General features: G+C 43.7%; 2 protein-coding genes across 2 annotated transcripts; both read left to right on the forward strand.

Annotated features, from left to right (window-relative positions):
- Nucleotides 1–8,310: 8,310 nt before the first annotated feature.
- Nucleotides 8,311–10,560, forward strand: LOC125507633 (uncharacterized). The gene is made up of 3 exons (XM_087517250.1): nucleotides 8,311–9,267; nucleotides 9,709–9,840; nucleotides 10,376–10,560. Exons 1-3 carry the CDS (start codon nucleotides 9,096–9,098, stop codon nucleotides 10,543–10,545), a joined length of 474 nt encoding a protein of 157 aa, XP_087373376.1. The 5' UTR covers nucleotides 8,311–9,095; the 3' UTR covers nucleotides 10,546–10,560.
- An 8,824-nt stretch (nucleotides 10,561–19,384) lies between these two features.
- On the forward strand, nucleotides 19,385–22,373 carry LOC125547271 (uncharacterized). Its single transcript, XM_087517249.1, has 5 exons — nucleotides 19,385–19,941; nucleotides 20,273–20,977; nucleotides 21,061–21,264; nucleotides 21,359–21,552; nucleotides 21,846–22,373. Exons 1-5 carry the CDS (start codon nucleotides 19,551–19,553, stop codon nucleotides 22,371–22,373), a joined length of 2,022 nt encoding a protein of 673 aa, XP_087373375.1. The 5' UTR covers nucleotides 19,385–19,550.
- The last annotated feature ends 1,012 nt before the right edge of the window (nucleotides 22,374–23,385 follow it).

Raw genomic sequence — 23,385 nt, forward strand, 5'->3', positions numbered from 1 at the left:
AAACGGTTTAAAAATTCGATCGAAAATACGATTCACGTTTTTATATGAAGAAATAATGGTTTTCAAAACTGCTCTTAAACCGCTTACATTTTTCCAAAAATTTAACTTGGGTCATGATACTGATGTCCATAGCTATCCAACGGTATATCGCAAGCCCCATTTGGACACATTTTAGCTGAAGTTCAACCTAGTAATCGGGGAAGGTCAGGCGCGTTACTCGGGAAGTTCATGTTGTGATCAGAATATTATTCTGATCCCGTGATCAGAATAGTGTTTATATATATATATATATATATATATATAGAGAGAGAGAGAGAGAGAGTGGCACTATTCTGATCCTGTGATCAGAATAGTTATTTGGATCACCATGGCCCTATATAGGGCCGAACAGGTGTTCCTGAGATCTAAGAGTAGCGCCGGACCGGCCCATTAACACGTTCTCGAACGGCCTGAAAATCCACCCACGACCTTCCTGTGCTCCCCCATCGTCCTCCTACGCCCCCCACCGACAGCCTCCTCCCATGGCCCCGCCGCCGGCCTCCTCCCGTGGCCTCGCCGCCGGCCTCATTCCGCCCAATCCCGGCCATGCGCGCAGCCCCCTGTGCCTCCACAAACGCCGTCGCTCGTCGCAGCTGCCATCCGCCTGCACCCACACGTCGACCACCACGCCCCCTGTGCCCGCCGCTGCCTGCCCCCCCTCCTGTGCGCCTCCTCCGACGCACCGCCGCCACCACCTACTCCAGCGAGACGCCGCCCAACCTCCTCCCAGCTCCTTCGCCTCCTCCGGTGCGCCGACGCACAGCCCCTCCCGACGGGCCCCACCGTCGCAGCACACGGTGCTTCTGGCCGCTGCGGGCGCCGCCCCCATCCCACCTCCTCCTAGGCGGGCCACCACCACTCCCGTCTCCGGCGACCCATCCCGCATCGAGATTTGGAGCGGTTCACCCCTCGGGATTTGGGAAGTTCACCGCAGCCGGTAAGTTTCGTCGAAGGGCGGTGATATACAACTTCCTCTCCTTCCTTGCCGTCGTCACCTGTCGTTGCTTCAACGCCATGAGCTGACCCATCTCAGGCCGGCGTCCCCGCGCCCAGCCGCTGACCGGTGCCATGGACGGCTGCCGTTGGCCTCCGCTGTCACGCTCGTCACCTTTAACTCGGCGCGCAGGTTTGGGATCTCATACTACGTCTAGGCACCGAGGGATTACAAATTTACTTCTCTGAACTTATCAAACAACTGCTACAGGTCCAGTGATGTATCGCTGCAGCTCCTGACGGTCGACGGCGTCGTTGCGGTGCGTTTTGCTTCGCAATGCCCCACGCTGCCACCACCTTCAATCACTTCAATTCAGTTCAACCTGCCCAGCCACATCAGTTCGGTTGTTTGTGTTTTGAAGAACAAAACAGAATTGGCTAGAAATTTGCAGCAGTTCAATGAATCTCACAGTGGAAGGAATCATGTGGGAAAAAGTTGCTTTTACCCATTCTGGTGGCTCTCCATGTAGCCGTCTTGGGGACTGTTCAATGAAGCTCCAGCGCGTCAGCGTCGGTCTTGTCCTGGGCACTGTCGCCATGGTTGTCGCGGCCCAAGCTGAGAAGAAGCGCCGCCATGCTGTGAACGGGGACCCCTCCACCGTCATCGGTGCTTTCTTCCTGGTGCCGCAATTCTTCCTGATGGGCGCCACGGAGGCATTTAACTATGTGGGACAGCTCGAATTCATCATCCTATCGCCAGGGCAGATGAAGTCCATGAGCATGGGGTTGTTCCTGGCGACGGTGTCTGCGGGTCTCTACTTCAGCAGCTTCCTAGTGTTTCTTGTTAAGTGCGTGACGTAGGGGCCGTGGTTAGGGAACAACCTGAATGCATGTGCCCTCGACAAGTTCTACAATTTGCTCGTTATCCTGGGCGTGCTGAACTTTTTGGTCTTTCCGCTGTTCGCCAAAAGGCACCAGTACAAGACTAAGAGCGTGACCAAGGACGACATAGCCTAATGCCGGCAGCAGCTGTCATGTGTGAATGTGTTCAAAGTTATTTACTACTAGTATATGTGAATGTGTTCAAAGTTACTATTGTATGAGGACTGTAATAAGGACCTAAACACTAAAGCTGGCCGCAACAATTAATCAGCCTAGCGGTTGGATACTACTACTATGTACGTGTAAGATTGAGCTAGCTCTGTGCAAGGATCGATCAAGCAATGATTTATCGCTGTAGCCTGCAGGCACGACACGTCTTCCATCCCTCTTTTTCGTTGTCCAGGCCGCCACCGGCGGCATCCAAGCGTTCGCCTCCGGTGACCAGTGGATCCCCGACCGGCGCGGTGGCTCCGATGTTTCCTCTGCCTCCGAACGCCCCGAGCACCAGGATCCTGGATGCCATTGAGTATAGTTCGAGGTGGCGGCTCCGCTACGCCCCAGAGCACAGCTTGTCGACGTCCCCGCCGGTGTCGAGTGGGGTCTACTTGTAAGCACACACAGAAATAATACAAAAAGTGGCTTATTCCCTCAAAATAATCATATACATATTGCGTGGACCCTGTTGACCCGTGGGCTCCACATCCATCTGTGTGTGTGTGCAAACTTTGACGCCCTCCATCTGTTTAATGAAAAAATCCAACGAAAGAGCTCGAAAGAATTTCTCATTTGCTAAACACAAAGCTAAGCTAAGGCACTACTTTCTCGTATGTGAATGAGATGTCATCTAAAAAAGGATATACAAGAAAATGCTCGTGTTTCTTTCTTAATTTTTTTTGGATGTTTCTCGTTTCTAAAAAATAATCAATTTTTTTAAAAGTTAGGCTTTCCTCGTTTCTAAAAAATAAGAGAGAAGGCAAACTCAAAATAACAAAGCAGTCCAAATAAAGTTTATAAAAATGGTTTTTCAGAAGAAAAAAAACTAGAAATTTTGAAATAACCGAGAAGGTCAAAAAAATGTAGAAGTTGAAATTTGAAAACCCTAGAAGTTCAATTTCAAATAACTGAGAAGGTAGAAAAACTAGAAGTTCAAATTTAAAAACCTAGAAAATTGTTTTCTTATGTAAAACCATATTTTTCTAAGAAGTTCAAAGTAAAAAAAAATTGCAGGTCGAAAAAAACTTAGATGTTTTGTCGTTAATAAATAATAAAATGAAGAAGTTCAAATAAAAAAAGGAAAAACTAAAAAAAGTTTTAAAACAATTTTCTCATTTATTAAACCGAAACACAGAGAAGTCCAAATTGATAGCTGTCGGAAGTTCACGTATTGCATGCTATGCATTTCGTATGAGAAAAAAAGAATAAAAAAGGCAAAGTTTAAGTGCTCTTCCCTCATAAGTTCAAAAATTCTTGTTATTAAAGAAAACTCAGATTTTCCTCGTTATTAAAGAATGGAAACAAGAAGTTCAAAAATTAAATAACAAGAAGTTCAACTTTTAATAATATAGCGCTTCAAAATTTCGTATAAAAAGATTGAATTTTCCCCGTTTCCAGAAAAATATAGAAGTTCATATTAAAATAATGGAGCGGTTCAATGCTTACGAAAAACTCGGATTTTTAACCGATACTAAAGAATAATAAATAACAAAGTTCAAATAGAATTTCCCATTAAAAAATTAGAACTTCAAATGGAAAAAGAAAGTATTTCAAATAAACCATGAATTCCAAATTATAAAAATAGAGAAGTTCAATATTTCTAAAAAACAGTTTTCTCTTCGTCACTAAAGAATAAATTTAAAGAAGTTCAAATTAAAATAAAAGGAGTACTTTGATGTTTACGGGAAACTCAAATTCTTTCCATCCCTAGGAAAAATAAATGTGTGAGGTTCAATTTAAAAAAATGTTTGATGCTTCTTTGAAAACAATTTTTTTCTAAGAATAAGACTAAGAAGTTCAATTCAAAAAAACAGAGAAGTTCGAAGTATATAAAAAACTCAGATTTGTTAAGAAATGAAAACAAGAAGTTCAAAAATTAAATAACAAGAAGTTCAACTTTTAATAATACAGCGCTTCAAAATTTCATAAAAAAGATTAAGAAAATAAAACTAGGAAGTCTATAGTAAAAAGATAGAGAAGTTCGAGGATTATAGAAAACTCAGATTTTCCTCGTTATTAAACAATGACAACAAGAATTTAAAAAATAAAATAAAAAGAAGTTCAACTTTGAAAAATAGAGCGCAAAAATTCATAATTTTTTTAGGAAATTCTGATTAATATTCATAAAAAACAAAATATTTTCACGTAACCGAGAGAAGTTCGGATTGATAACTGCGAGAAGTCCACGTACAACATAATGTGCATTTGGTATTAAAAAGAATAAAAAGCAAATACTAATTTTTTTTGTTGTTATAAGTTCAAGTCCTCGATCGAAGAAAGTTAAAAAAAATTATTGTGAGAGATGTTGTACAAAAGGAATATTATTTGTGTAACAGTAACGAATGGATGAGAAAATTACAAATGAAAATACATCACAGAAGTTCAACGTGAAAACCGCTGGAAGTTCAACTACTACATTGAATGAATTTTAGATTAAAAACATTTAAAATCATCGCGAGTATGAAAAGATGATCAACATGAGAAACTTGCGTGCTTACAGCAGCTTTCCATCCGTATATCACCTGCTCAATTCCGGTGAATGGATGGAGAGTTACGAGCAGTGGATGGAGACCTACGAGCAAAAAAATCACGTGAAAAATAGAGTAAAGTTCAGGTACACGCGCCGAGAAGTCCAGGTTCTTCACGCGGTGCATTTTCGAAGAATCTGTTTCGCGATAAAGGCAGAACGCATGATCCCGCCGTTTTTGAAATTACTTAAAAACGGCTTGGAATCAGAGAAAACCAACAACATGAAAAAGTTTCGCATTTGCCATAGCTTTTCAGCGGTATATTATTTGCCCCATTCCGATAAAGTTTGTAGAAAGTACGGCAAAAATACGTTTTTAACCAATTTCAAATCTGACACAAAACCGTAGTGAATTAGGAGAAACAATATATATAAAAAAGTTTCACATTTCATCAAGCTTTCCAACGCCATATCATTTGCTGCATTTGGACGTACGGTTAATAAATTAGCTCAAAAATACGAACTCGGTGGAACTTGTACCATTTTATAAATTACTTTTAAACCATTCAAAATTAGAAAGAACTTTTAACATAAAAAAGTAGCGCATTTTCATAAGTTTTCCAACGCCATATTATTTGCCTCAATTGGATTAGCCGTTTAGAAATGGCGTCAAAATACGAACTCGGGTGTTCGGTTTACGAAATTTTATGATTTTGCGAATTACTCTTTAACCGTAGGGAATTAGAGAAAACTTTCAACATGTGGAAGGAGCGGTTTTTCAACAGCTTTCCAATGCCATATTATTTGCCTCATTTCGATAAACGGTTTAAAAATGCGATCGAAAATACGATTCACGTTTTTTGTATGAAGAAAAAACGGTTTTCAAAACTGCTCTTAAACCGCTTACATTTTGCCAAAAATTTAACTTGGGTCATGATACTGATGTCCATAGCTATCCAACGGTATATCGCAATTACCATTTGGACACCTTTTAGTTGAAGTTCAACCTAGTACTCGGGGAAGGTCAGGCGCGTTACTCGGGAAGTTCATGTTGTGATCAGAATATTATTCTGATCCCGTGATCAGAATAGTGTTTATATATATATATATATATATATATATATATATGTGTGTGTGTGTGTGTGTGTGCCTCCCCGAAATTTCACACAGTTGAAACCCTATATCTTCCCCCTCTCGCCCGCCGGACATGTCTGTCCCGGACCGGACACGTCTGTCGCCTCCCTCCTCCACTCACGCGCCGCTAAGTGTCACGCCGCCACCCTCCGCCGCTGCGGCCCGCGAGGACCATGGCCGGCCCGCCCGTGCCGGGCCCGACCGCGCCTCGCCGCCCGCGTTGCCAAGCGCCGCCACTCGCCGGCGACCCGCGCATCGCATTTGCCTGCCGCCGCCATACGCCGCACCTGCACCACCTTCGCCCGCTACCGCATGCGCACGCGCAACCGCCGCCGCCTCGCCCTCCTGCCGGCCAGTGACCTCGCCGGAAGCCCCACGTCGTGCCTGTCACAACCCTAGAATATCTGAGTGTAATAGTTGCATCAGTGAGCATGCATCATGTTTAATTCAAGAAATTGAAATGAGGAATATTCAAAGCCTCATTAATTATTTTAAAAGAAGGGCAAGAACCCTTTAAATTGCATTCAGTGATTCCAAAAATGCCCTAAAAATAGTTTCGGGAATTTTGGCAAGGGTTATATACCAAACCAAAATTTTGGAACATTTTTAAGGAATCATTTGGTCTCTGAATTTAAGACAATATTCTATTTGAATTTGAAAATATATTCAAATATATATGGGATATATCTTCAAATGCTCTTTGATAATTTATGTGCCTCTGGAAAAGTCCATGAAGCAACATAAAAATAGCCAGAGGATGTTTTGGCATTGTTTGAAATCTGTTTGAATTCAAAACAGTGGCAAAAGATTAAATAATAGAAAACAACAGAAACAAAAAGGAAACAGGAGCTCACCTGAGCAGCCCACCCACCTGGCCCAGGAGAGAAGCCGGCCAAGCCCACTTACCGCCTCGCTCGTCGTCTTCCTCCTGCCAGTAGGCAGGAGCGAACACGCGCGCGCACCCGCGGAGCCCTCCACCTCCTGCTTCGTGCTGGAGGCCGCTCCTTCGTCCTAATCCGCGTCTGGAGACGCGCGAGGCCCTCCTCTCACTTTCCCCTCACTCTCTGCTTTCTCCCTCGCCCTATAGCCCCTCCTCTGAGCGTCACCGAGAGCTTCCGCTGTCCGCCGTGCCTCGCCCGCATGGCCATCGACGACAAAACGACGCGCCATCGTGCTCCCGAGATCGTTCGTATCTCGCTGCACCTCCTCATCGCACCAAGAAAGGCCAGAGGCCCTCCAGCGTCGCCAGTCATCTTCCTTGCCGCCTCGGCAACCGGACGCCGTCGTCGAATTCGCCACCGCAGAGGCCTCCCCGAGTCCAATGAGACCGCCAATGACCCCGCTGTGAGCTCCACTCTGTTTCGCCTCCATCATTTTGCTCGTTCCCGTGCCGTAGTACCCTCTCCCACATGCCCGAGCACCGCCGTCCGCCATGGCCTCCTAGCTTTTTTGACCCGAGCCCCTTCGCTCAAACCCGTGGCACCAGCGTGCTTCTGGTGGCCCGTGGATGCCACCTAGCTCATTAGATCCTCCTCTAGCGCACTACAGCCCTGCGCCCACATCTAGCCGAGCTCCGGCCACCGCCATGGTTGTCGTGGCCATCGTCTCCAGCCACCCCGCAGCCTCCCGCATGATCCCGTGGATGCGCGCGAGGATGGGTGTCGCTCTGGCGCCTCCAGCGCGTCGAGCCGACCCCTGTATCACCGTCCGAAGCAACTCCGGCGATCCTTCGTCGTCGGGTTTGGTCGCCGGCGTTCAACTCCGGCGTACTGACATGGCAACGTCATTAGTGGCTAATGACCCACTAACTAACCCCCTGGCTCGCTGACATGCAGGCCCCACTGCCTAACTAACCAGCTAACAAAAATAATTTAAGTTTAATCTAAACACAGTGGCCCCACGCGTCGGCGTTGACCTCGCTGACGTGGTCGTTGACCGGACCCATCTCTCTGTGACACTAAGTGTCTCAGGGTCACTCACCAGTGGGTCCCATTGGTCAGGTTTGACCTGGACCGTGCCCCGTTGACCTGCTGACGTCATGATGATGTCAGGCTGACGCGGTAATCCTTTTCTGGAATTTAAATAATTCTTAAATGATTTGTTTAATTCAAAAAATATCCAAAACTTTGAAAAATCATAGAGATTAATCTATAGCTCCAAATGAAATAAATTATGTATGAAAAATGATCAGAAAAATCCAATCTATCCATCTGTACTATTTTCATCACTACAGGAAACAGGTAATTTGCCGTCTGGGGATCACAGACGGCAAAGACCTAAATCCAGATGGCAAAGATTTTGCCGTCAGGAAGCAGACGGCAAAGTCAGACAGCAAAGATAAGTCGGTAAAGAATATTTTGCCGTCAGCTTTTCATTGGCCAGACGGCAAAGACTTTGCTGTCAGCCGAACCTTCTTTGCCGTCAGCCTTATAAATCACAGACGGCAAAGAAATGCAGTTTTGCCATCAGCTAGAGTACATGTTTGCCGTCAGCTATTCGCGTCTTTGCCGTCAGCCTCGTATATCACAGACAGCAAAGAAGTTATTTTTTTTTTAAAAACACACGCAACAGCATTACTCCCGAGCTATGCCGTCAACTCATGCGAGTGCAATACCTATCTTTCTTCTTTTTTAACAGGGAAAGGCCCATCCGTGTATAGTGCCATTCATTCAACGTTATTGGAGTACAAAATGCAAATATGAGCCCGAACCAAAACTGAAGTTACAGAGTAGTCTGGAAAATTAACACAAAGGACCCTAACAAGTAAAACTGAAAAGCAATCAGGTCCTTCTTCTCCACTCCGATGCTCTGCTCGCCCCGCTATCCAGCCCGACACTCGCCTTGGCTCTCTGCCATGCTCTGCTCGCCATCCCGCCGCCCGGCCCTGCTCAGCCGTGCAGCTCCGGCCCAGCCGTGCTCGGGAGCTGACTTGCTCCAGCGCCGCGGAAAGGCACGCGAGGGAGGTCGGGGATGGCCGATGCTCAACCGGTGGAGTGCTCGGCTGCTCTAGCGGCGGAGCTCGCGAGGCGGACCGCAGGACCGGCAGGTGAGGAGGAGCTCGGGGTGCAAAGTTTTGGATTTCGTCCGAGAAAACCGAAATTCCAGCGATTTTCATCCATCTCGTTAAGGCCCGGTAATAGGGTGTACCGGCCCAAAAATTTCGGCCACTTTTAAACTCACAGCCCAGCCCATGGTCTACTACAGCCCACACAAACCCCCCTGTGGTATAAAAGCACGAATTCATCTCCTTCTAACCCTAAAATTCACTTTTCCCGTCTCCATCCGACTGAGCGGCGGCTGTGGGCAACGGAACCCTAGCGAGTGAGGCGGGGGCGCGGTGCATCACCGCCTCCTCCCATCCACCTTGTCTCCCTCCCTCCCAATCTCCTCCCTCCCAATCTCCTCCCTCCCAGTCTCTTTCCTGTCCATGGATGGTGGTGGCAGCGCCATGGAGCACGGCCGCACAACTTCGATGTCGGGGCAGGTGGGCTCGGGCGTTGAACGGCTCCATGGGAGCAGCAGCATGCGGCGCATCCAGTCGGGCTTGGGCAGTGCCCCGACGCCGGACGCACGCGGTGGTTTCCGGCAAGCTGGACATGGTACTGACGTACTGTAACGATGTTCCTCTAATCTTGTACATGCACCTATTTAGCATTTTTGTATGCTGGCTCATCTTGCAAGATCTGTAGCTAGCTTTTCATTTGTGAAGATCTGTATCTAGGTTCAACATGCACACTTGCTTCATACAGGAGCACAATTGTGCATGATAGCTTAACTTGCCATGATCTGTAGTTAGCTGTACGTGCATGCTTATTTAGCAAGTGTTGATGATAGCACACGCAGGCAAGTGTGGATGATAGCACACCTAGGAAGGATCTTTTACTAGCTTGCTCAGTAGCATTGTTTCTAATATCTTGTACTACAAGATTGCTTCATATCTTCTCAACTTTGGTTGCATGCCATTGTTAAAATAGATGGCCATTTTTTGCAAATAGAGTTGATCTTTATCGCATGCTTGCTTCTCATGCTTGAATTTATAGGTGATGGAAGTGCGCCCTATGTTAATAGGGTGAGCATCGGTGAAGCTAGAAGCAGGGAAAATGTCAACCCCGACAACGAAGATAACATTCTCATGGGGAATGGTTCAACTCCAAGAGAGACAACTTGGAAAGGTCAATACCATGATCTGCATTTTCTTAATTTGCTTAACTTTTTGTATGGATATTGTGATACTTTTAGAGAGGAAACATTTAAATAAAAATGTATCAATTATGTTTAAAGTTAAAATTGTTCTAATTCTGTTCGTTAGCTTTTACTTGATTTTGTTATGCATTAAGAGTACAAAATGTGGCAATTCCCTTTTTTCTGCCTTATTATCTTTTTACTTGATGTTATTATGCATTTAAAGTTGGAATGTTGTTCATTCTGTTGCAAAAATCATGCTAATCCTTGTTACTGTCCTGGTTCGTTCTTTTTATTCCTTGCTCAATTTTTAGTCATAGTATGATGCATTTAGAGTTGCAATGTTGTTTATTCTGTTGTAAACATTATGCTAATTCTTATTACTGTCCTGGTTCATTCTTTTTTATTCCTTACTCAGTTTTTATTTTGTATTATGGTGCAGTTGGAGTTGAAATGTTTTTTAGTGCATTGTAGCTATATATTATGATGCATTGCTAACATGGTTCTTGAAATTTTGATATGTAGGGCTTGTAAGCAATGACATCTATTATATTTGGAACCATGGCCCCAAGTTTGGTGGGGGATTTGATTGTCGGTACTGCCCTCTAATCACTAGAGGGGGAGGTGCAACCCGCTTTAGGGAGCACCTTGGAGGTATACCAGGTGATGTGAGGGAGTGTCCTAGTGTTCCATGAAATATTCGTGCTGCAATGAGGGAATCCCGGGATGACTCAATGCAGAGGAAGAGGGAAAAGAAAAATCACAGATTTCGTTTGGAAAGGGATATCATGTAAGGGTTGTACCTGTTGGGGAACGTAGTAATTTCAAAAAAATTCCTACGCACATGCAAGATCATGGTGATGCATAGCAACGAGAGGGGAGAGTGTGATCTACGTACCCTTGTAGACCGACAGCGGAAGCGTTAGCACAACGCGGTTGATGTAGTCGTACGTCTTCACGGCCCGACCGATCAAGCACCGAAACTACGGCACCTCCGAGTTTTAGCACACGTTCAGCTCGATGATGATCCCCGGACTCCGATCCAGCAAAGTGTCGGGGAAGAGTTCCGTCAGCACGACGGCATGGTGACGATCTTGATGTTCTACCGTCGCAGGGCTTCGCCTAAGCACCGCTACAATATTATCGAGGATTATGGTGGAAGGGGGCACCGCACACGGCTAAGAATATGATCACGTGGATCAACTTGTGTCTCTAGGGGGTGCCCCTGCCTCCGTATATAAAGGCTCAAAAGGGGGGGCCGGCCGGCCAAGAGGAGGCGCGCCAGAAGGAGTCCTACTCCCTCCGGGAGTAGGACTCCCCCCTATCCTAGTTGGAATAGGATTCGCGGAGGAGAGAGAGGAGGAAGGGGGGCCGGCCCCCTCTCCTTGTCCTATTTGGACCAAGGGGGGGAGGGGCGCGCGGCCCATCTCTGGCTACCTCTCCTCTCTTCCACTAAGGCCCACTAAGGCCCATATATCTCCCGGGGGTTCCGGTAACCTCCCGGTACTCCGGTAAAATCCCTATTTCACCCGGAACACTTCCGATATCCAAACATAGGCTTCCAATATATCAATCTTTATGTCTCGACCATTTCGAGACTCCTCGTCATGTCCGTGATCACATCCGGGACTTCAAACAACCTTCGGTACATCAAAACGCATAAACTCATAATATAACTGTCATCGAAACCTTAAGCGTGCGGACCCTACGGGTTCGAGAACAATGTAGACATGACTGAGACACGTCTCCGGTCAATAACCAATAGCGGGACCTCGATGCCCATATTGGTTCCTACATATTCTATGAAGATCTTTTATCGGTCAGACCGCATAACAACATACGTTGTTCCCTTTGTCATCGGTATGTTACTTGCCCGAGATTCGATCGTCGGTATCCAATACCTAGTTCAATCTCGTTACCGGCAAGTCTCTTTACTCGTTCCGTAATACATCACCCCGCAACTAACTCATTAGTTGCAATTCTTGCAAGGCTTAAGTGATGTGCATTACCGAGAGGGCCCAGAGATACCTCTCCGACAATCGGAGTGACAAATCCTAATCTCGAAATACGTCAACCCAACATGTACCTTTGGAGACACCTGTAGAGCACCTTTATAATCACCCAGTTATGTTGTGATGTTTGGTAGCACACAAAGTGTTCCTCCGGCACACGGGAGTTACATAATCTCATAGTCATAGGAACATGTATAAGTTATGAAGAAAGCAATAGCAACATACTAAACGATCGGGTGCTAAGCTAATGGAATGGTTCATGTCAATCAAATCATTCAACTAATGATGTGATCCCGTTAATCAAATGACAACTCTTTGTCCATGGTTAGGAAACATAACCATCTTTGATTAACGAGCTAGTCAAGTAGAGGCATACTAGTGACACTTTGTTTGTCTATGTATTCACACATGTATTATGTTTCCGGTTAATACAATTCTAGCATGAATAATACACTTTTATCATGATATAAGGAAATAAATAATAACTTTATTGTTGCCTCTAAGGCATATTTCCTTCAGTCTCCCACTTGCACTAGAGTCAATAATCTAGATTACACAATAATGATTCTAACACCCATGGAGCCTTGGTGCTGATCATGTTTTGCTCATGGAAGAGGCTTAGTCAATGGGTCTGCTACATTCAGATCCGTACGTATCTTGCAAATCTCTATGTCTCCCACCTGGACTAGATCCCGGATGGAATTGAAGCGTCTTTTGATGTGCTTGGTTCTCTTGTGAAATCTGGATTCCTTCACCAAGGCAATTGCACCAGTATTGTCACAAAAGATTTTCATTGGACCCGATGCACTAGGTATGACACCTAGATCGGATATGAACTCCTTCATCCAGACTCCTTCGTTTGCTGCTTCCGAAGCAGCTATGTACTCTGCTTCACATGTAGATCCCGCCACGACGCTTTGTTTAGAACTGCACCAATTGACAGCTCCACCGTTTAAGGTAAACACGTATCCGGTTTGCGATTTAGAATCGTCCAGATCAGTGTCAAAGCTTGCATCAACGTAACCGTTTACGATGAGCTCTTTGTCACCTCCATATATGAGAAACATATCCTTAGTCCTTTTCAGGTACTTCAGGATGTTCTTGACCGTTTTCCAGTGATCCACTCCTGGATTACTTTGATACCTCCCTGCTAGACTTATAGCAAGGCACACATCAGGTCTGGTACACAGCATTGCATACATGATAGAGCCTATGGCTGAAGCATAGGGAACATCTTTCATTTTCTCTCTATCTTCTGCAGTGGTCGGGCATTGAGTTTGACTCAACTTCACACCTTGTAACACAGGAAAGAACCCTTTCTTTGCTTGATCCATTTTGAACTTCTTCAAAATCTTGTCAAGGTATGTGCTTTGTGAAAGTCCAATTAAGCGTTTTGATCTATCTCTATAGATCTTTATGCCTAATATGTAATCAGCTTCACCGAGGTCTTTCATTGAAAAACTCTTATTCAAGTATCCCTTTATGCTATCCAGAAATTCTATATCATTTCCAATCAGTAATATGTCATCCACATATAATATCAGAAATGCTACAGAGCTCCCACTCACTTTCTTGTAAATACAGGCTTCTCCAAATGTCTGTATAAAACTAAATGCTTTGATCACACTATCAAAGCATTTATTCCAACTCCGAGAGGCTTGCACCAGTCCATAAATGGATCGCTGGAGCTTGCACACTTTGTTAGCTCCCTTTGGATCGATAAAACCTTCCGGTTGCATCATATACAACTCTTCTTCCAGAAATCCATTCAGGAATGCAGTTTTGACCTCCATCTGCCAAATTTCATAATCGTAAAATGCGGCAATTGCTAACATGATTCGGACAGACTTAAGCATCGCTACGGGTGAGAAGGTCTCATCGTAGTCAACCCCTTGAACTTGCCGAAACCCTTTTGCGACAAGTCGAGCTTTGTAGACAGTAATATTACCGTCAGCATCAGTCTTCTTCTTGAAGATCCATTTATTCTCAATTGCTTGCCGATCATCGGGTAAGTCAACCAAAGTCCACACTTTGTTCTCATACATGGATCCCATCTCAGATTTCATGGCTTCAAGCCATTTTGCGGAATCTGGGCTCACCATCGCTTCTTCATAGTTCATAGGTTCATCATGATCTAGCAGCATGACTTCCAGAACAGGATTACCGTACCACTCTGGCACGGATCTCACTCTGCTTGATCTACGAGGTTTAGTAGTATCTTGTTCTGAAGTTTCATGATCATTATCATTAGCTTCCTCACTAATTGGTGTAGGTGTCACAGAAACAGTTTTCTGTGATGCACTACTTTCCAATAAGGGAGCAGGTACAGTTACCTCGTCAAGTTCTACTTTCCTCCCACTCACTTCTTTCGAGAGAAACCCCTTCTCCAGAAAGTTTCCGAACTTAGCAACAAAAGTCTTGCCTTCGGATCTGTGATAGAAGGTGTATCCAATAGTCTCCTTTGGATATCCTATGAAGACACATTTCTCCGATTTGGGTTCGAGCTTATCAGGTTGAAGCTTTTTCACATAAGCATCGCAACCCCAAACTTTCAGAAACGACAACTTTGGTTTCTTGCCAAACCATAGTTCATAAGGCGTCGTCTCAACGGATTTTGATGGTGCCCTATTTAACGTGAATGCGGCCGTCTCTAAAGCATAACCCCAAAATGATAGCGGTAAATCAGTAATAGACATCATAGATCGCACCATATCTAGTAAAGTACGATTACGACGTTCGGACACACCATTACGCTGTGGTGTTCCGGGTGGCGTGAGTTGCGAAACTATTCCGCATTGTTTCAAATGTACACCAAACTCGTAACTCAAATATTCTCCTCCACGATCAGATCGTAGAAACTTTATTTTCTTGTTACGATGATTTTCAACTTCACTCTGAAATTCTTTGAACTTTTCAAATGTTTCAGACTTATGTTTCATTAAGTAGATATACCCATATCTGCTTAAGTCATCTGTGAAGGTGAGAAAATAACGATATCCGCCACGAGCCTCAATATTCATCGGACCACATACATCTGTATGTATGGTTTCCAACAAATCTGTTGCTCTCTCCATAGTACCGGAGAATGGTGTTTTAGTCATCTTGCCCATGAGGCACGGTTCGCAAGTACCAAGTGATTCATAATCAAGTGGTTCCAAAAGTCCATCAGTATGGAGTTTCTTCATGCGCTTTACACCGATATGACCTAAACGGCAGTGCCACAAATAAGTTGCACTATCATTATCAACTCTGCATCTTTTGGCTTCAACATTATGAATATGTGTGTCACTACTATCGAGATTCAATAAGAATAGACCATTCTTCAAGGGTGCATGACCATAAAAGATATTACTCATATGAATAGAACAACCATTATTCTCTGATTTAAATGAATAACCATCTCGCATCAAACAAGATCCAGATATAATGTTCATGCTTAACACTGGCACCAAATAACAATTATTTAGGTCTAATATTAATCCCGAAGGTAGATGTAGAGGTAGCGTGTCGACCGCGATCACATCGACTTTGGAACCGTTTCCCACGCGCATCGTCACCTCGTCCTTAGCCAATCTTCGCTTAATCCGCAGTCCCTGTTTCGAGTTGCAAATATTAGCAACAGAACCAGTATCAAATACCCAGGTGCTACTGCGAGCATTAGTAAGGTACACATCAATAACATGTATATCACATATACCTTTGTTCACCTTGCCATCCTTCTTATCCGCCAAATACTTGGGGCAGTTCCGCTTCCAGTGACCAGTCTGCTTGCAGTAGAAGCACTGAGTTTCAGGCTTAGGTCCAGACTTGGGTTTCTTCTCTTGAGCAGCAACTTGCTTGCTGTTCTTCTTGAAGTTCCCCTTCTTCTTCCCTTTGCCCTTTTTCTTGAAACTAGTGGTCTTGTTGACCATCAACACTTGATGCTCCTTCTTGATTTCTACCTCCGTAGCTTTTAGCATTGCGAAGAGCTCGGGAATAGTCTTATTCATCCCTTTCATATTATAGTTCATCACGAAGCTCTTGTAGCTTGGTGGCAGTGATTGGAGAATTCTATCAATGACGCAATCATCTGGAAGATTAACTCCCATTTGAATCAAGTGATTATTATACCCAGACATTTTGAGTATATGCTCACTGACAGAACCGTTCTCCTCCATCTTGCAGCTATAGAACTTATTGGAGACTTCATATCTCTCAATCCGGGCATTTGCTTGAAATATTAACTTCAACTCCTGGAACATCTCATATGCTCCATGACGTTCAAAACGTCGTTGAAGTCCCGGTTCTAAGCCGTAAAGCATGGCACACTGAACTATCGAGTAGTCATCATCTTTGCTCTGCCAGACGTTCGTAACATCTGGAGTTGCTCCAGCAGCAGGCCTGGCACCCAGCGGTGCTTCCAGGACGTAATTCTTCTGTGCAGCAATGAGGATAATCCTCAAGTTACGGACCCAGTCCGTGTAATTGCCACCATCATCTTTCAACTTTGCTTTCTCAAGGAACGCATTAAAATTCAACGAAACAACAACACGGGCCATCTATCTACAATCAAACATACATAAGCAAGATACTATTAGGTACTAAGTTCATGATAAATTTAGGTTCAATTAATCATATTACTTAAGAACTCCCACTTAGATAGACATCCCTCTAATCCTCTAAGTGATTACGTGATCCAAATCAACTAAACCATGTCCGATCATCACGTGAGATGGAGTAGTTTCATTGGTGAACATCACTATGTTGATCATATCTACTATATGATTCACGCTCGACCTTTCGGTCTCCATGTTCCGAGGCCATATCTGTATATGCTTGGCTCGTCAAGTATAACCTGAGTATTCCGCGTGTGCAACTGTTTTGCACCCGTTGTATTTGAACGTAGAGCCTATCACACCCGATCATCACGTGGTGTCTCAGCACGAAGAACTTTCACAACGGTGCATACTCAGGGAGAACACTTCTTGATAATTTAGTGAGAGATTATCTTATAATGCTACTGTCAATCAAAGCAAGATAAGATGCATAAAAGATAAACATCACATGCAATCAATATAAGTGATATGATATGGCCATCATCATCTTGTGCTTGTGATCTCCATCTCCGAAGCACCGTCATGATCACCATCGTCACTGGCGCGACACCTTGATCTCCATCGTAGCATCGTTGTCGTCTCGCCAATCTTATGCTTCCACGACTATCGCTACCGCTTAGTGATAAAGTAAAGCATTACAGCGCGATTGCATTGCATACAATAAAGCAACAACCATATGGCTCCTGCCAGTTGCCGATAACTCGGTTACAAAACATGATCATCTTATACAATAAAATTTAGCATCATGTCTTGACCATATCACATCACAACATGCCCTGCAAAAACAAGTTAGACGTCCTCTACTTTGTTGTTGCAAGTTTTACGTGGCTGCTACGGGCTTAGCAAGAACCAATCTTACCTACGCATCAAAACCACAACGATAGTTTGTCAAGTTGGTGCTGTTTTAACCTTCGCAAGGACCGGGCGTAGGCACACTCAGTTCAACTAAAGTTGGAGAAACTTTCACCCGCAAGCCACCTATGTGCAAAGCACGTCAGGAGAACCGGTCTCGCATAAGCGTACGCGTAATGTCGGTCCGGGCCGCTTCGTCCAACAATACCGCCGAACCAAAGTATGACATGCTGGTAAGCAGTATGACTTATATCGTCCACAACTCACTTGTGTTCTACTCGTGCATATAACATCAACACATAAAACCTAGGCTCTGATACCACTGTTGGGGAACGTAGTAATTTCAAAAATAATCCTATGCACACGCAAGATCATGGTGATGCATAGCAACGAGAGGGGAGAGTGTGATCTACGTACCCTTGTAGACCGACAGCGGAAGCATTAGCACAACGCGGTTGATGTAGTCGTACGTCTTCACGGCCTGACCGATCAAGCACCGAAACTACGGCACCTCCGAGTTTTAGCACACGTTCAGCTCGATGACGATCCCCGGACTCCGATCCAGCAAAGTGTCGGGGAAGAGTTCCGTCAGCACGACGGCGTGGTGACGATCTTGATGTTCTACCGTCGCAGGGCTTCGCCTAAGCACCGCTACAATATTATCGAGGATTATGGTGGAAGGGGGCACCGCACACGGCTAAGAATATGATCACGTGGATCAACTTGTGTCTCTAGGGGATGCCCCTGCCTCCGTATATAAAGGCTCAAAGGGGGGGGCAGCCGACCAAGAGGAGGCGCGCCAGAAGGAGCCCTACTCCCTTCGGGAGTAGGACTCCCCCCTATCCTAGTTGGAATAGGATTCGCGGAGGAGAGAGAGGAGGAAGGGGGGCCGGCCCCCTCTCCTTGTCCTATTCGGACCAAGGGGCGCGCGGCCCATCTCTGGCTACCTCTCCTCTCTTCCACTAAGGCCCACTAAGGCCCATATATCTCCCGGGGGGTTCCGGTAACCTCCCGGTACTCCGGTAAAATCCCGATTTCACCCGGAACACTTCCAATATCCAAACATAGGATTCCAATATATCAATCTTTATGTCTCGACCATTTCGAGACTCCTCGTCATGTCCGTGATCACATCCGGGACTCCGAACAACCTTCGGTACACCAAAACACATAAACTCATAATATAACTGTCATCGAAACCTTAAGCGTGCGGACCCTATGGGTTCGAGAACAATGTAGACATGACCGAGACACGTCTCCGGTCAATAACCAATAGCGGGACCTGGATGCCCATATTGGTTCCTACATATTCTACGGAGATCTTTTATCGGTCAGACCGCATAACAACATACATTGTTCCCTTTGTCATCGGTATGTTACTTGCCCGATATTCGATCATCGGTATCCAATACCTAGTTCAATCTCGTTACCGACAAGTCTCTTTACTCATTTCGTAAATACATCATCCCGCAACTAACTCATTAGTTGCAATGCTTGCAAGGCTTAAGTGATGTGCATTACCGAGAGGGCCCAGAGATACCTCTCCAACGATCGGAGTGACAAATCCTAATCTCGAAATACATCAACCCAACATGTACCTTTGGAGACACCTGTAGAGCACCTTTATAATCACCCAGTTACGTTGTGACGTTTGGTAGCACACAAAGTGTTCCTCCGGCACACGGGAGTTACATAATCTCATAGTCATAGGAACATGTATAAGTCATGAAGAAAGTAATAGCAACATACTAAACGATCGGGAGCTAAGCTAATGGAATGGGTCATGTCAATCAGATCATTCAACTAATGATGTGATACCGTTAATCAAATGACAACTCTTTGTCCATGGTTAGGAAACATAACCATCCTTGATTAACGAGCTAGTCAAGTAGAGGCATACTAGTGACACTCTGTTTGTCTATGTATTCGCACATGTATTATGTTTCCGGTTAATACAATTCTAGCATGAATAATAAACTTTTATCATGATATAAGGAAATAAATAATAACTTTATTATTGCCTCTAGGGCATATTTCCTTCAGTACCATGGAGAAGGGGTGATAAATATTGAAGATGACGAGGAAGAGATTCAGGCCACACTTCGGGAGACACTAAGAGACAAGAATGTCTCTCGCGCAGTTGAGAGGAGGCGTAGGAGTGGCAGTGGTGTTCGTGTGTCTCTTGGGAAACAGAGTATCACAGCATACTTTGACAAGGAATTGTCAAGCAACAAAGTATCAATGCAGCCAAAGATCAACACTGCTTTGAATGTTGAGTCAAAAGATGTACTTGGCCAAGCTTGGGCAAAGTTTTTTCATGCTAATGACATTGCTGGTCTGAAAGCAAATTGTCCCTATTTTCGTGCGGCTGTCAAGATAACTCAAAACCTTGGCCCAGCTCCTGTTCCAACTGCCAAGGAGATTGATGGGATATATTTGGACAAGAATTATGAAGAAGCTGAGCAGTGCTTGAACATGTTCAAGCAAGACTGGAGGAACTATGGTGTAACTGTGATGTGTGACTCATGGACAGGGCCTACTGGTATGAGTCTCATCAATTTCATGGTGTATTGCAATGCACGGATGTTCTTTCATAAATCCATTGATGCTTCTGGTCAAACTCAGACTGCAGGTTAGTTTTCTAATGATTGAAACTACGTTTACGCATGTCCATTCATTGTTAATTCTGACTAGCCATGCCTTGTTAGTTTTCTACATGATGGTATGATGCATTTATTGTGCATTTAGAGTTGAAAATCTGTTATGTTTGTCTATTCATGGTTGAAAATCTGTTATGTTTGTTTATTCATGGTTAAATGTGTCTATTATGCCTTTTCTAATCTTTTTACATGATATTATTTATTCATGCTTATTTCTGTTATTTCTGTTTATTCATGCTTATTTCTGTTATTACTCGCTTCATTTTTGTTTCAAACAAAAGTTTACTTGCAATTAATTGGCAGAGTTTATCTATAGAGAGATCAGAAAGGTCGTTGTGGAAGAGATAGGTTCTGAGAATGTTGTTCAAATCGTAACTGATAATGGGTCAAATTACAAGAAAGCATGTAAAACTCTGGTAGAACAACTAGAGTTTAGTCATATTGTTTGGCAGCCATGTGCTTCCCACACTGTTAACCTCATGCTTAAGGATGTTGCTAAGTTTTGTGAGATTGACGTGATAGTTAAAAGTACTAAGCAGATCTGTAGATTTTTCTACAATCACAATAACCTACATGATAGCATGAAAAAGAACATTGGTGGTGAACTCATAAAACCGAATGCGACCCGGTTTGGAACGGTGTTCATGTTCTTGGAGAGTTTCCATTGTAAGAAAGATGAGTTTAGGAAATGGATGGTGTCCGATGATTGGAAGGGAAGTACTTGGAACGGTGTTGCTGATTATGTGTTCGCTGAAGAGCTGCTATCTAGTAATATGTGGTGGGCAACTTTAGAGTGGGTTCTTGCTGTGCTAGAGCCACTCTACAAAGCCCTTAGATATGCTGATACACAAAAGAGATGCACCCTATCTGGATTCAAGAAGAGTATGATGACAGCCATACAAAAGTTGGAAAGTCATCTTGGTGGTGGATCACAAATGTTTCATAGAGTCATGAGCAAGGTGTCCAAGAGGATCGATGCTATGCAAGAAGGCACACTATTGGTTACAGGTAGTTACAAAACTAACTAAATTTGTATTATGATGCTCTCTTTTTATGGTTTTAACTTCTTTTGTTCTCCCTTCTCCTTGCAGCTGCTGTCCTTGATCCTTACACACATTATCAGATCAACATGTGCAAGATGATGGACTATGCTCTTGCACTAACAGATGCCATTGAGAAGATTGCAGACCCTAAGACCGCTGTTTTGGCTATTGATGAAGTCAGCACTTACAGGGAATGTCGTGGGAGGTTTGGCTCAAGGTTGGCACGTTCCTCTGCAGAGAAAATGTCACCAAGTAAGTTCCAATTACCCCACTTGTAATATTCTCTATTACCCCAGTTTTGCAACTCAGTTCATCTCACTATGTTAATTTTGTTTTAACTTGGTAGCTGAGTGGTGGTTCCAATTTGGAGGGGAAGTTCCTAATCTGCAGAAGTGTGCCTTGAGGATTGTATCACAATGTGTTTCGTCAAGTGGCTGTGAGAGGAATTGGAGCGCTTTTGCTTTGGTCCACACGAAGCAAAGAAACTATCTTCTATATGGCAAGCTGCACAAGCTTGTATCTGTGTGCTATAACTTGAAGGTATGAAATGTGTTTTGCCCATATGCCATTATTCACCCATATGCCATGATTCACCTGCATACTGTTGTTTCCTAAGCATTGTTTGAAATAAAGGTTGTTGTTTACTAAGTAAATGCTACTATTTATTAAAGACTGTTATTAGGTTGTTATTTAAAGTAAATGTTGATGTTTACTTAGCAATGTTTAGAGTAAAGGCTGCTGTCTAATAAGCATTGTTTTATACATAGCGACTTTATCCATTTTATTCTTTATACTTCGTTGTCATTCACTGATTTTGTTTTCACATTTTGAAGATACATGCTGAAGAAGAAGAAGACCCGGTGAGAGAGAATGATAAGCAGAAGGAAGTTGATGCATGTGCAAGGATGATGGATACAACCATGTTTGATGCAACAAATCCTATGATGGAATGGTTGAATGAGGAGGAGGAGCATGCAATCTTGGATGGAGTTGATGCTGCTAGCGCCGTGTTTGAGAAAATACGTTTGCTTAACTCAAGTAGGAAAGTGTCTCGTCTTGCAAGGAAGGATAATGGCAGGAAAAGAAAGAGGGTAGAGGAAGAAGAGGATGACTACCATGATAGTGAGGATGATGATGAAGAGAATGAGGAGCTGGACCTGGAAATTAATGATGATGATAGCCGTGATGATGGTGCAAGTCAATCTGATGGAGGAGATTCGCCAATGCAAGTTGAAAAGGATTTAGCAAGCCAAGTTGGAAACAATGTTGAGGTAACAAGTGATGGTAGTTTGGTGAACCGTAGATCTGAATGGGTTAGGCAAGCCAAGAAGGTCAAGGAGTTCACCAGCCTTTACAATTGACAAGTAAGTTCCTTGTGATGACATCAATAATTTCCCATTTATGCACTTTCTTATATTCTGTCATAAACATGTGATGTTTGCTTTAGTCCATATGATTTTATATGTTGTTTCAATTGGGGTTGCCATCTATTAATTGTTGTTTCTGCCATCAACTTGATGTTTATATAATTCACAATGCTTTAGTCCATATGATTCTATATGGTGTTTCAATTGGGGCTGCCATCTATGAGTTGTTGCTGCCATCTACTTGTAATGTTTATATAATTCACAATGCTTTAGTCCATCTGAATTTATATGTTGTATTAATTTGGGCTGTCATCCATGAGTTGTTTCTGCCATCTACTTGTAATATTTATATAATTCACATTGTTTCTGCCCATATGATTTTATATGTTGTTCCAATTGCGGCTGCCATCATTGAGTTGTTGTTTCTGCCATCTACTTGTAATGTTTATATAATTCACAATGCTTTAATTGCAAGGTTAAGCGGCATGGGAGCAAAAGAGCTTTTGGTTTGATGAAGACTAACAGGTGGATGAACAGGAAGTCCGAAGTGAAGGTCTTTGTTCGACTCAATACTTTTGGTGCAAGACTGAAGAGTTGAAGAACAGGAAGCTAAATTGAACTTTCTTTTGTATTTTGGGGTCGGCATAATTGAACTTCGAATGCCGTGTTAAATTCATCATGGACTGTAATTCTGAACTATTATGGGTGTTCGTTATGACTCTTGGTAGAACTATTAAGTCGCATGTTACTCTTAGTATCTGAACTATTAAGTCACATGTTAATCTGGACAATCATGTTGCTTTTCTAATGGTTGCTGCTCTCTGAATTGATCCACTATGCTATTGCCTGAATGGTTGCAACTGGAGTGTTGATGTTCAGTCTGATATGTAGTGATTTGAGGAATAGACTCAGCTGTTTGATTTTTACATGCATATTTTGGTAAAAGTTATGAATACTCATTTGTTCTGTTGTATTTCAAAAATTTAGGCAAATTTCGCTCATTTTT

Source organism: Triticum urartu, chromosome 3A (assembly GCF_056163025.1).
Source record: "Triticum urartu cultivar PI428250 chromosome 3A, HENAU_Tu73, whole genome shotgun sequence".
In the NCBI taxonomy this organism is placed as follows: Eukaryota; Viridiplantae; Streptophyta; class Magnoliopsida; order Poales; family Poaceae; genus Triticum; species Triticum urartu.

Coding starts and splice junctions, on each gene's coding strand:
- LOC125507633 (XM_087517250.1), top strand. CDS start 9,096: ATGGATGGTGGTGGCAGCGCCATGGAGCACGGCCGCACAACTTCGATG. Junction 9,268..9,708: donor TTTCCGGCAAGCTGGACATG/GTACTGACGTAC, acceptor TTGAATTTATAG/GTGATGGAAGTGCGCCCTAT. Junction 9,841..10,375: donor AAGAGAGACAACTTGGAAAG/GTCAATACCATG, acceptor TTTGATATGTAG/GGCTTGTAAGCAATGACATC.
- LOC125547271 (XM_087517249.1), top strand. CDS start 19,551: ATGCAGCCAAAGATCAACACTGCTTTGAATGTTGAGTCAAAAGATGTA. Junction 19,942..20,272: donor TGGTCAAACTCAGACTGCAG/GTTAGTTTTCTA, acceptor ATTAATTGGCAG/AGTTTATCTATAGAGAGATC. Junction 20,978..21,060: donor AGGCACACTATTGGTTACAG/GTAGTTACAAAA, acceptor TTCTCCTTGCAG/CTGCTGTCCTTGATCCTTAC.